Below are 13,153 nucleotides of genomic sequence, written 5' to 3'. Positions count from 1 at the left end.
TGGACTGTTTGACTTTTGTGTTTTGTGATTCACTTGCCTATTTCTCATTTGAGTTTCTGTGGTCCAAACATTGCTACACATATAGAGCATGAATCCTCGTGTGTCAGGCTCCATCGCACATGCCATTACCAGTGGCTCTGTCGCTATCACCTCTTCCCTTCAAGACTCTTTGGAAAGTCTGCAATAGGGTGGCACAGATCTAATGGGATTCTCTGTGTAACCTCAAGCTCATTCACTGCTTCTTAAAGAAAACATGGAAGAGCTTTGGGAATACCCCTAGTAGCCTTACTACCATTAAACCATTTGTCAGAAAGTAAGATGAGAGCAAATCACAGAGGCCAACAGGGACTGCTAGTGGAGATTCAAATCTGCACAGACCACAAGGGTTTAAACTCTGGGTTCTTCTGTTCAGAGATTCTGAAGAGGATCAAACTCAGTTCTATCAAAGTCCCATTTATCAACTTTAGAAAAGTTGGACAAATTATTTTCAGACTTAATTTAGGGCCTTTGATTCAAAAACAGGTCCAGAATCTCTGTTTTGGCTATAAAATTATCCCTTTCTTGTTTGTATGTGCCTTTTTGTAAATAAACAATGCAAAATGACTAGCCAGTGTGAGCATTCTTCCTAAACTTGGTTACTTCTCTGAGGCTTAAATAATTTCTACAATATAAGAATGAAGACTTTTGAATTAAAAATGTTCAGATGTTTGCTAGATTAAAAATTAATCTTAACTTGGAAAGGGATGAAATGAAGTTTTATTTAGAGAGTTCAAAATCCTTGCATTTTTGAATGTTACTCAAGTAACCACAAAACATAGAAAGAATTCTTTATTTCCCAATTTGAAACAACTGAACAGTATACAACTCTTTGCAGATGCCAATTTAAATGTGTCAGCCAGATGTTTTTTTTCCCTAACCCAGTTCAATTAAAATATTTTATGAAGGACCACCCATGGAAAATAATTAGGAAATAAAGTAAATAATTATGTGTACTGTAGATGAGAAAATAATGAATCCTTGGATTTTAAAATAAAACAAGAGGGAATAGAGGGTGAATTTGAGACCTATAGAGGTCAGTGACATACCACCATCTCTTCCTAGTAGATTAATTATATGAACTAGAATATCAGCAAGATATTAAAATGCAGATTGTAGGACAGAGAGAAGAGAGAACATATAAAAGCTCTGCCTAGCTCTGAAATTAAAATTCGTAATTCTTTAATCTTTTCTAATTTTAGTAAAGGAGTTGACATTGATGGGAGACTCAAACACGTTAATTACTTGAGCTTTTACAAGTTAGCTGATGTTTCTTTCTTTTCCATGAAAGTGGATATCAGCATAAAAAGAACAGTACCTGTATTAAAAATATCATTAACAAAAGTTCCCACTTTTGTGGGTAAGCCAACATCTTTCTTCACGTAATATGAGTGCCGAATGCTGAATGACACACAGGAATGTAGGGCAGAAATTCCCTCTGCCCCCAAGTCTAGTCCCTTGTTATTGTGGCAACCACATCCTGTAATTGCTCCTATAAACTAAAATGTTATATGTGGGTACTGACTGCAGTTAGCTTTCTAGTCTTAAATGTCTGCTTGCGTAGACAGTGTGCTAAATAAATATGCACTATGAAAAAAACACCCAACTCTTTCAAGAGTGAGAATAATGTAAATTCATTCAATCTACTTGCCTTCGATCCTGGGGAATGGCTGTCAACTTCTCCATCTGCATTTTGATTGCAAGAATAAATTAACCAACACATTCCAAATGAGTGAGAAATGGAGTACTAAACAGATGTAGATTCTGATATCTGGATGACTTATTTCAAAAGGGCATTTGAAGGCCAACCTGTATCAGTAATGTGTAACACACAGAAATAGTAACTCTAAAAGTTGCATGACAGGTGATTTGACACCTAATTCTTTCAGAATCCTGTATTCCAAACCGTGTTATTAACTATATGCTACAGAAAATTAGGATATGAAACTTAAAGTTGCACTAAACAGATAAGTTATAAATTAGCATAAATCATGATATTGGTATAAAATAAACAAACTGCAATAGTTAGGAACGGGAACTGCAATAGAAGTTTTTCTAGAGCTACTGAAGAAAGATGAGAGCTTTGTCAAGGTGAGGCAATACCTTATAAAAAGCTTTTGTTGTTTACATTTTCCACCCTTTGCTGTGGTCAGCAAATAACAGAGCCTGAGGCTCAATTATAAAGAATCTTCAAAAGCTCAAAAGTGAAACACTGCTGTTCTCTGAAGTCAAGATTGACATGGTCCATTTGGATCTCTCAAATTTATAGGACAAGATACTCTGTAAGTTATTTTATGAGCTCATTAGGAAAGCAAACAAGCACACACATCAAACAACAGCTCAATTCCCTTCACACAGGCTGGTCTAACATGTGAATTCACTAATTCATCCCTTAATTCAGGAGGTTTCTAACTCACAAGTTGTCTAATTCATAACTTGTAACTCATGCACCTATAAGCAAAATACTTACCTAGCTGATGATGAGAGTGCTTATCCTTCCTTCTCCATCACAGTGCAAACTCCCCTGCATCACACCAGGTAGCATGAAAGCCCCAGCAGCCTGGCTGCTGTTGGTTATGATTTAAAAGTCTTTTGGGTAAGCTGACATTTTTCTAGCTTCGAGCTTGGGAGCTTGGCCTATACCATTTCCATAGCGGATTCTGAAGGAACTGCCAGACAGTAATAGCAAAGGATTATGTCTGCAGCAGACTGCAAGCTGCAGGTTATAATGGCTGCATAACGACCTGTAGCCCTTCCCATGGGCTGCCTACGTGTAGTTCTCACTTTGACTGCTCCCAACACACATCAGGCCTTTGCATAGGCTGTGTGTTAGATAAAATCTGAGCAGGAGTTGAGTGAACAGTCACACATGATAGAAAGAAAAGCTTAAACATGTTTAGTGAAATAGAAGGAGATACGATCAGGTATCAGTTTGGAGACTACCTTTGCAGAACATACAAATTATTTTTGACATTTTAAAGATATTGTTTAGTATGGAAGTTGCTAAATTTAGTATAGTAAGAGCTTCTGTCACAGCATATGTATTTTACCAGTGAAAATTCAAATTACCTGGAAGAGGGTCACAAAGAGACGATTCTTCATTCAGTGTCTCGTTAAACTGTGGAAATGTGTGACTGTGTGAATATCAACAGTTTACAAGACACTGTAAGGCTGTGCACTATGCCCAAGGACCCCAATGGAAAGGTTATGCAATCTCATGAAAGAGGAAAAAAAATCACTGAAAGCAACTAAATACACAGAAGTTAAGTCTCTGGGTCTCTGAGCGATTGTTTAGAATGTGAGGGACAATCTGAATGGCTTATCACATATGCTTGCATTGGTTATATCCTGTTGCAACCACCTGCACTGCCTGAAAAGACACTGATGGATGAATGGAGAAGGATATTGAACCCTGGTCTGACACAGGGTTCCAAAACATGTCCAACCAAGCCCACTACAGGAGGATTGTTTCCTCCCAAACTATTTTGTTTCTTTTCCCTTCTTCAAGGCTAAAGACAGTGAATGAAATAGAATAGAAAAAATACTGAGATAAAGGAGCGAAAATGAGAAAGGAGAGAGAGAAATATGATGTTTTTTGGGAAAAGGACAAACAGCTGAAAAGGCTTATGGAGAGCTTTGGCTTCACTTCTACTTGTAGCAAAACATCAAGGGTGCAAAAGGCAACTTAGATTTAAAACAGCATAATGGACAAAGCTGTATCAGAAAGCAGGAATTTCTGATCATTTTTATATGCATTTTCAGTTTTCATAATTTTCACTTTTTCCATGTTTTAGTTTCCTATTAAAAAAACAAATGCACAAATTCTGAATCCGTTTGCTAACAATTAGCACACGTGTCCTGAGGGAAAACTGGGAAAAGGTGTGCAAAATTTTAGTGCAATTCATAAGAGGTGGTCCTGGAGCCAGAAATTGGGCAATTAGATCTCTACTTTCTGGAAAGGATGACAGCTAGAGTTTTGCAGCCTGAGAACTTGGCTAAGGACACTGAGAAGCAGTATCAGAACTCTGGCCAGACTCCAGAGGTTTGAGACATTAAGAGAGCTTGTGGGTTGATCTTGCATCAGTTTGATGAGTAACTGAGAAATGCTGCTTGGCCTGTTTTCTTCATGGCTCAGAGCCCACTTCAGGATGAAAACAGTCTCTACTATGGTAATAAAGAAACAAAATCTGAGAAGAAAGGGTACTCACCAGGCAGGCAATAAAAGTAAGGTTTTGTTCTTCAAGGAATCATTGAATAATTCATGCAGAAAGAGACCTTTGGAGGTCAATTGGTTGTTCCTCACCACTACCACCAAAGCAGGGCCAGCTTCAAATTCAATCCAACCTCAAGGATAGATCACATTGCTCAGGATCTTTTCCAACCAAGGACTGTAAATCTCTAAGGACAGAGATGTCATAGCCTCACAGTTCCCATATCTGACTAACCTCATGGTGTGATTTTTTCCTATATTGAATTGGAACACCATGTGTTCCCTGTGTGCTTCCCATCTTTGTGCACCTCTGAGAAGAGTCTGGCTTTGTCTTCTCTATGCCCTCACATTAGGTACCTGAAGATAGCAATTTTCCCATTATCTTTCTTCTCCAGCATAAACTAACCCATTTCTTTAGCCTCCCCTCATTTGCTTTCTTCCCCATGATCATGGTGCTCCACTGGACTCACTCGAATTTGTGAATACTTTTCTTGTACAGGGAAGCTCAAAATGTGATGTTATGCTCCAGTGCTGAACAGAGGGGAATAAAGACTTCCCCTAGTGTTCTAGCTACATTCTTTCTTATATGGACCAACACGTGGATGGTCTTCTTCATCAAGACTGCACATGGCAACTTTGTTCTATCTAATGTCCAGAAGGATACGTAAATTTTTTGCCCACAAACATGCTTTCTAACTGGTCATAGCCCAGTGTGTACTCCTGTGTGGGGCTATTCCACCCCAAGCGCAGGACTCTGCCTTTGTTGACCTTCATGAAGTCTTTATGCCCGCATTTCTTCAGTCAGTCAGAATCCCTCTGCCTGACAGCCCTGCACTCCAGTTGACCACCACTCTATAATCCAATTTCATACATTAACAGTGAACAAGGATTAGGGATTTTGCCCTATTCTAATAGGTTTTGGGGTTTTTTACTATGGGAGATTTCCATCTCTTCCCTTTCCTGGATGGAGGTGCATGTTAAAGGCAAAAAATTACTATGTCAACTCTTGTGATTTTTTTTCCTATTCTTTACATTTATGTAACAGTTTTCAATAGAATTTGTCTTCTGGACAAACATGAAGCAAAAAGTCATTCTGGATGTCCCTGCTGCCATGGTTCATTGCTGCTTTCATGTAATTTCTTTCAAGGAGGGAGGCAACATTTTATCTTCTGCATTAAAAACATATTCTGGACAAAGAATATTTGAACAACAACATTTATAATTTTATCAACATTTCACATATATTTATTGGGAAGGAGGCAGTGGGAAGAGACTGAAATAAGATTCCCAACGTATTTTAAGAGTAAGAAATACTAAATTACTCAAGAAATGAGCTCATAATTAGCAATAGTTTAATAAACAAGGTAAGAACTATGTGACTAGGACCCTGAGTCCATAAGCCAGACTCTGCTACAGGGCTCTTTTGCAGGATGCAGTGCTGTGCACTATGCCCAAGGACCCCAAACACCAGTTGCTGCTGGATCACAGTTGGGATCCTCATCAGGGTAGAACACAGGCACTGAACGTTTATAATAATAATGAAGCCGTGAGAGCAGTTTTTTGACCACATGAGGATACTTTTCAGACAGATCATTTTTCTCTTCGGGATCATGAACAATATCAAATAGCCAAAGTCTCTTTGTTGGTGGATCAGATGATTGAATCTTTGACTCATTGAACAAAGATGGTGGAGGGAACCAATGACTGCAGCCTGCAGAAACAGGAACAAACCAAGGGTTAATTCTCAGATACAGAGCAGCAGTGTGGAGACGTAGAATTTTACTGTTATTTCCAAATTCACTAGGTCTCTTGATAAGCCACTGGCCAGTGACTGTTGCTGTATTCCTTAACTCTAGCCCAGCATCAGAGCCTCCCTACTCCAGGATACCTATAGAGGACTTCTATTTATACAAAAAAGCTGCACCATTTGGATTCAAACTTCCATGTCACTTAAATTCATATAAATTAATTTCATGGACTTTCTTCTTGGATTCAATTTTCTTTATTGGTCCCTTCCAACTTGAGATATTCTATGATTCTATTATAGTTTTTCCACCACTGCAAAATTCATTTGTATACAAAATATTTGCAAAATGAAAGAATATGTTGTTTGGATTTCAGAAGTGCCCTTTCTAGGTTTTTGCATGTGATCAAAAACCTGAGAAGTTAGCAGCATAACTAAAAGAAACTAAAATACATTAAACAGAATTAAACTGCGCTTGGGGTGAGTGGGAGATATGACATACTGTAGAAAAAGGAATTACTTCATTACCTGGATATCCAGTTAGTAACTTCCATTTTCCATGTCGGATTGCTGCATGCATGGATATATTGAACAGTGTATCATCCCATGGAGAAGAATTGCTCTGTGATAAAGATGTCCTGTTGTCAATGCCAAGACCTTAATGAAACAGTAAACCAAGTTAGGTACATTGCACATGCATGAAGTCATTTTTAGAATTCGGTTGGTAAACAAAGCAGTACCATCCATTTCTCCTTCTGCTTTGGATAAAGTATTTGTTATTTATATGCGCAAAGATCTATGCTATGATTCACCAGATATATTTAAGTCAGAACTTGAACTTTACCCCAGAAAGTTAGCAGTGGAAAACGTCACACCTGAGTCTCAATAACTGGACTCATTTTGTATACAGATATTATGTGTTGTTGTGGTTTGAGCCTGCTTGTCAGCTAAACGCCACGCACTCACCCACCCTCCCCCCACTTGGGAATGGGGAGGGAATCGGAGGGGCAAAGGGAGACTCGCAGGTTGAGATAAAAACAGTTTAGTAACAGTGACAGAATAATACGGTGACAGCAGTATCAGCGGGTAATGTACAGTACAGCTGCTCACCACCTGCCTGCTCCCAGCCAGCAATCCCCAACACCAAGGCCCCACAGCCACACTCCCAGAAGTGGCAGCCTCTCCTGGCCCTCTCCTGCCTTTATATAGTGAGCACAGTGTCACATGACATGGACTATCGGCCAATCGGGGCCCATCCCTCCAGCTGTGCTCCCCCCGCCCCCGCACACAGGTGAGGGCACTGGGACCTGGGGAGCCCCTGGGGTCTCAGGGTGCTGCAGCTCCTCCCGCTGCCAGACCAACGGGAACTCCAGTCCAGCCCCAACCAGGACAGTATCCACCCCTTATTCCATATCATTTACGTTACTCTCACATTCCATATTTCTAATACATTCTAATTAATTACAATCCTCTTCCTTGGTCATAGACATACGCACACAGATGTCATTCCCTCAGTCCATGGTCCATCATTGCAGGATGTATCATGAGTTGACTTGGTCCATAGCTTCAGGTTCCATCTGCCCTAACAGTCCCTTCAGGCAGGAGGAGCGATGCTCAGTCAGTAGGGCAGAGGTGTCCTTGGACCTGGCAGGAGGATGGCATGCAGTCTCTGTTGCAGTCGGAGCTGGTGGCTGATGCATCTGATGGTGTCTGTATTCACAGTCTGCGGCAGTCGCTGGGCATCAGTTGCTGGAACCAGTCCTATTTTCATCCAAGTTCATGTTTGCCATAACAAAGCATTGGTAGGGTGGTGTGTGACTAATCTAATACAGCTTATTGGCTATTTTCACCTAACATTAAGTCCCCTTGAGGTACACATCGGACTTCCCCGTCCTTCTGCATTACCCACCAAGTGCACCCGGGTCCTTGGGCAAAGGTAATCCCACGTATGGGCTTACCTTTACCTGAAGGAGGGATAACCGGGACGGTCTTCCCCAGCATGTTTTTAGGGTGCATTACCGGGACTCTGTCTCCATCTACAATATGTAGAATGTTTGACTGGGCAGGGCCAGCCTGGTTGGCAGATCCTCTAGTATTGACTAACCAGGTGGCCTTTGCTAAATGTGTGTCCCAATGCTTAAAAGTTCTGCCTCCCATTGCTCTCAGCATGGTCTTCAGTAGCCCATTATACCGCTCAATTTTCCCGGAGGCTGGGGCATGATAGGGGATATGATATATCCACTCAATGCCATGTTCTTTTGCCCAGGTGTTTATAAGATTGTTTCGAAAATGAGTCCCATTATATGACTCAATTCTATCTGCAGTGCCATGCCACCACAGGACTTGTTTTTCAAGGCCCAGAATAGTGTTCCGAGCAGTGGCATGGGGCACAGCATATGTTTCCAGCCATCCGGTAGTTGCTTCTACCATTGTGAGCACATAACGCTTACCATGCTGAGTTTGTGGGAGTGTAATGTAATCAATCTGCCAGGCCTCCCCATATCTATACTTTAACCATCTCCCTCCATACCAAAGAGTTTTTAACTGCTTGGCCTGCCTGATTGCAGCACATGTCTCACATTCATGGATAATCTGTGATATAATGTCCATAGTTAGGTCCACCCCTTGGTCACGAGCCCATCTATATGTTGTGTCTCTTCCTTGATGGCCCGAGGAGTCATGGGCCCAACGAGCCATAAATTTTTTGCCCTTATGCTGCCAGTCCAGATCTACTTGGGCCACCTTAATCTTTGCAGCCTGGTCCACCTGGTGGTTGTTTTTATGTTCTTCCGTTGCTCGATTTTTGGGTATATGAGCATCTACGTGGCGTACTTTCACAACCAAGTTCTCTATCCGAACAGCAATATCTTGCCACAAATCAGCAGCCCAGATGGGTTTGCCTCTACGCTGCCAGCCACTCTGTTTCTGCTGCCGCAACCACCCCCACAGGGCATTTGCCACCATCCATGAGTCAGTGTAGAGATAAAGGACTGGCCATTTTTCTCACTCGGTGATACTTAAGGCCAGCTGGATGGCTTTCACCTCTGCAAATTGACTGGATTCGCCTTCTCCTTCAACAGCTTCTGCGACCCAACGTGTGGGGCTCCACACAGCAGCCTTCCACTTCCGATGTTTCCCTACAATGCGACAGGACCCATCGGTAAATAAGGCATATCGCTTCTCATTATCCGGTAGCTCATTATATGGTGGTGCCTCTTCAGCTCGGGTCACCTCTTCCTCTGGTGACATTCCAAAGTCTTTGTTCTCTGGCCAATTTGTAATTACTTCCAGTATTCCTGGGCGGTTGGCGTTTCCTATTCGAGCCCGCTGTGTGATGAGTGCGGCCCACTTACTCCACGTAGCATCAGTTCCATGATGTGTTGAGGGGACCTTCCCTTTGAACATCCAGCCCAGTACTGGCAGTCGGGGTGCCAAGAGGAGCTGTGCTTCTGTACCAATTACTTCTGAAGCAGCTCGAACCCCTTCATATGCTGCCAGTATCTCTTTTTCAGTTGGAGTATAACGGGCTTCGGATCCTCTATATCCTCGACTCCAGAATCTCAGGGGTCGACCCCGGGTCTCCCCTGGTGCCCTCTGCCAAAGACTCCAGGTAGGGCCATTCTCCCCGGCTGCAGTGTAGAGCACATTTTTAACATGGATGTATCTCATATACCTATATTAAGAATACTCATGATTGGAATTGTTACATTTGCTCATACAAGTGCCTATATCTTTTTCCAGTTAGGAATATAGAACTGAAAGTTCTCCTGAATCAATACTGCTACCATTATTTCTCTTAGATCACCCCAGGGACCAAGTCCCAGGTCCTGACTTGTATTCACACGCAGAGAGCTGTCCCTCTGAACTGAGCTGGCTACACTCACACACATCCATATCTGGGCAGCAAGGTACTTCTTTGGCATGACACAGCATGAAGCATATCTTCATGCTGTCTTTGGTAGTTGCATATGATGTGGCCCCATATCCAGATACTTCAGAAAACTCTAAAGTGTCAACTATGTGCAAACTCCCTCTCAAAAGGAAACCTGGAGTTCCTCATAGGAGAGAGCTAAGAAAAAAAATAACATTCATACACCAGGGATGATCAGGAGACCAGTTCTTTATTGAAACCAGAAGGGAGTCAGACAGACACTCCAAGAGCACCCAAACCATCTTGCATATCAGCTTTCATAAACAAGATAGGAGTTTAAGACATAAAATGTAAGAGTTTTACATTAACTGTATCAGCTGATACATGTTTACCAAAAGACTACCAGAAGGCAACTCTATAAACAGACTAGAAACAAGACATCAGGAGGTGGAGAGATCCAATATTTGAAGCAGAACTAGAGGGTTTTAAAAATAATTAATTCTGTACATTACAGTGCAGCAAATATACATCTGATAGAAAAGAGCAACAGAAAGTTTAGAAAGGAAATGCTGGGATACTGTTTCTCTGTTTTTCATGGAGGTCCTGCTAAGTTATTATATTATTACTGGGCTTCACACTTTGAATCAGTTTTTCTTTAATAAGCACATTTTGTTTATACAGAGGTTCCCTGTTTACAACAGACTTGTATCATGTTTCCAGATAAAGAAGGCTATAAAAGGGGACTACTTGTTTAGAGTATGCATACACAGATTGGGGAGAACTCAGCTCATATTAGATCATGAATCACTGAAGCTGATGGTAAAAAACCCAAATCCATATTAAAACAAGGAAAACTTCATAAATACTCCCAGAAGAATCTCTTCTGGAAGATAAATTCCCACACAGCCATGTGATGTCTGTAGCATACACAAAACAGTTTAAAGATTAATATTGCTTACTTTTCAACATCATTATGTTATGTATTATTCTGTCATACTGTTTGCTACTGGGAATACTCATCTTTGCCATCTACTTTCTTAAAGAGCACAATGAAAGACATTCAGCAGATCAAAACCCACAACCATGTTTTTTAAACAATACGTCTCAAAATTACAACATTAAGGCTTGGTCTAAAGGAAAACTTATGTGAGTCTGCATTTCTGATTTTAAGGTTTAGCATGGAGAATATGCTTCTGATTGCTGAGCTATGGTATGTGAAGCCATAGTATTACACAAGATAAATTATTTAAAATACTTCAAATGAACAGTACTTAAATAAACAGTATTTTTAGATATACTTTGCAAAATGTCCCCAGAATGCCAGGCATGAGACTTAAAATAAGATTCAAAAAGATAAAATAATTTTTAAACCCCCTATTTGGTCCAGGTAACAAAACCATACTCCAAGACTCAGAAATTATTTTACCAGAGCTTGCAGTTGAAGTTTTTTGTTGGAATATTATCTTTCAGCAAAATTTCTTGAAGAGAAAAAAGATAAATTCCCTCATGTTGGCTATTATAAACACAACTCTGTCAGTCACGCTAACTCACCCATTGCAAGCACTTGTCTTGTGCCAAAGAAATGTACTGTCTATTATTCAGACAAGTGCATTGCTTCCCAGATATCACAGGTCAACTTTTATCAGACATACCAGCTGTGGAAGAAAGATTGATGCTTGTTTGAATGCTCTCTACACAGGATATGTATAGGACTGCTAGTTTATGACATTATATAAGCACCAGATACAGAACAAAGATAAATAAAAACATTGCTTGAGAGGAGTTCTCTTCCTCTCATCATATGACTTCTACATTAAGCTTGGATGTTCCTCCCCCCACATTTACAGCCCAGCTGTTAAGGCGCTATCTCTCTCTTCATTCTTCAGCTTCTGCTAGTGCAGGTGAAATGCAAAATGCCTGGGCAGTCTTCTTCCTTGCCATATGAATTTTACAGGGATCCCTTTTCCAATTTGGCAGACTAAAGAAGTCACATTCTTTTTGTTGCCTTTGCAAGATAAAATGTTCATTGCCATAGCATGTAAGCAGTTTTTCTCTGCATCTGCTCTAGACTGTTGGGGTAGAGGTATTGTATTTATTCTTTTTTTCCATTATGGTTGACCAGGCAGTAACGTCAGCCCCATGGACTAATTCAGCAGTCAGAGGAAAAATGCCTTTTATTGATCTGTGTAATCAAGTCTGCCTTCACATGCCTGCATATTCTTCTTATAGATTTACATATAAAAATTGTGTTGCTTTTGTTTGTGCAAAGAGGCTAGGCATTTTATTTTTCTGACATTTGATCACCAGTGTATCAGTGACTAATGAAATAATAAAGCTTTGTTTATACCTTAGAAGAAAAATCCAACGGTCTTTGCCATGAATTTTCAAACAGAAGCCACTGTGTCCCGAAGCCCGTCTTCAGAGCCTCGACAGCTGTTATGTTTCTTTTTAAGTAGTCTCTTGATACAACTTTTATTAGTTAAAAAAGCAGTGAAATTTCATTCAGGTATTTATTTTCAAATATTTAATGCTACAGTGAATCGATATAAATATTTTAGTATTTTCTTAGGAGTTGTAGGTCACCAAATGTATTCAAATAAGCTTACAAGCTTTTATATCTCTATAGAAAAAACAAGTCCTTCAGAAAAAGTTGCCCTTGGTAAGTGACTTTGGAGTTTATATCATATTTCAAGACCATCCTTAGTTTTAACAGCCTGAAAAACAGTTTCAGGATCAGATTTTAAAAGGAATTGAGGTAGCCAGGTCCCACTACCCACAAAAACAGTTTATTGTCTAAATACTTCAGAAGCCTGGCTCTTTGCCCCTTATGAAAACTTCAGCTTAACTCTTTTATTTGCATTAACATACATTGTCCTTATGAACAGATATATATTCCAAATTAGGATGTAAAAACCTAAATAATTTTCAGTAGCTAATTTCTATCTTTTCATTTCTATCATCATTTTCTATCTTTCTATCTTTTCATTTCTTATCAATTTCTATCAGGAGACCTGATTTTTCAGACGGCCAATATCATCAACTCTGAAAAATCTATGCAAGATACTCAGAAAGCATCAGTCAAAAATGTTAGCTGCATTTGCAAAAATAATTGCCGTTTTGATAATTTCAATATTCCATAGCATACTCTTCAGGCAGGATGTTGAAAATTTTACTACTGCACAAATATATAAATAAATTTCTGAATGATGACCAGAGAATACGTGGGACTTCTAGAAAGTGAACATTCTTTCAATGCATTAAGCCTTGCTAATGCACAAACGTAAGCACAACA

The 13,153-nt window shown here is 40.1% G+C and overlaps 1 protein-coding gene across 1 annotated transcript in view; it reads right to left on the bottom strand.

Moving 5' to 3' along the window:
- Positions 1-5,447: 5,447 nt before the first annotated feature.
- ARSB (arylsulfatase B) overlaps positions 5,448-13,153 on the bottom strand; it is a 74,803-nt gene continuing 67,097 nt past the window's right edge. Inside the window, exons 7-8 of the mRNA XM_033009188.2 lie at positions 6,519-6,647; positions 5,448-5,957 (exon numbers count right to left, since the gene is read on the bottom strand). Coding sequence (XP_032865079.2) covers positions 5,692-5,957; positions 6,519-6,647 — 395 coding nt within the window. The 3' untranslated portion in view covers positions 5,448-5,691. The remainder of the gene's footprint in view (positions 5,958-6,518; positions 6,648-13,153) is intronic.

This window comes from Tyto alba, unplaced genomic scaffold (genome assembly GCF_018691265.1).
Source record: "Tyto alba isolate M040663 unplaced genomic scaffold, T.alba_DEE_v4.0 Super-Scaffold_42, whole genome shotgun sequence".
Classification (NCBI taxonomy): Eukaryota; Metazoa; Chordata; class Aves; order Strigiformes; family Tytonidae; genus Tyto; species Tyto alba.
Note: the sequence above shows the minus strand (reverse complement) of the source record. Positions and strands in the feature narration are given on the sequence as shown.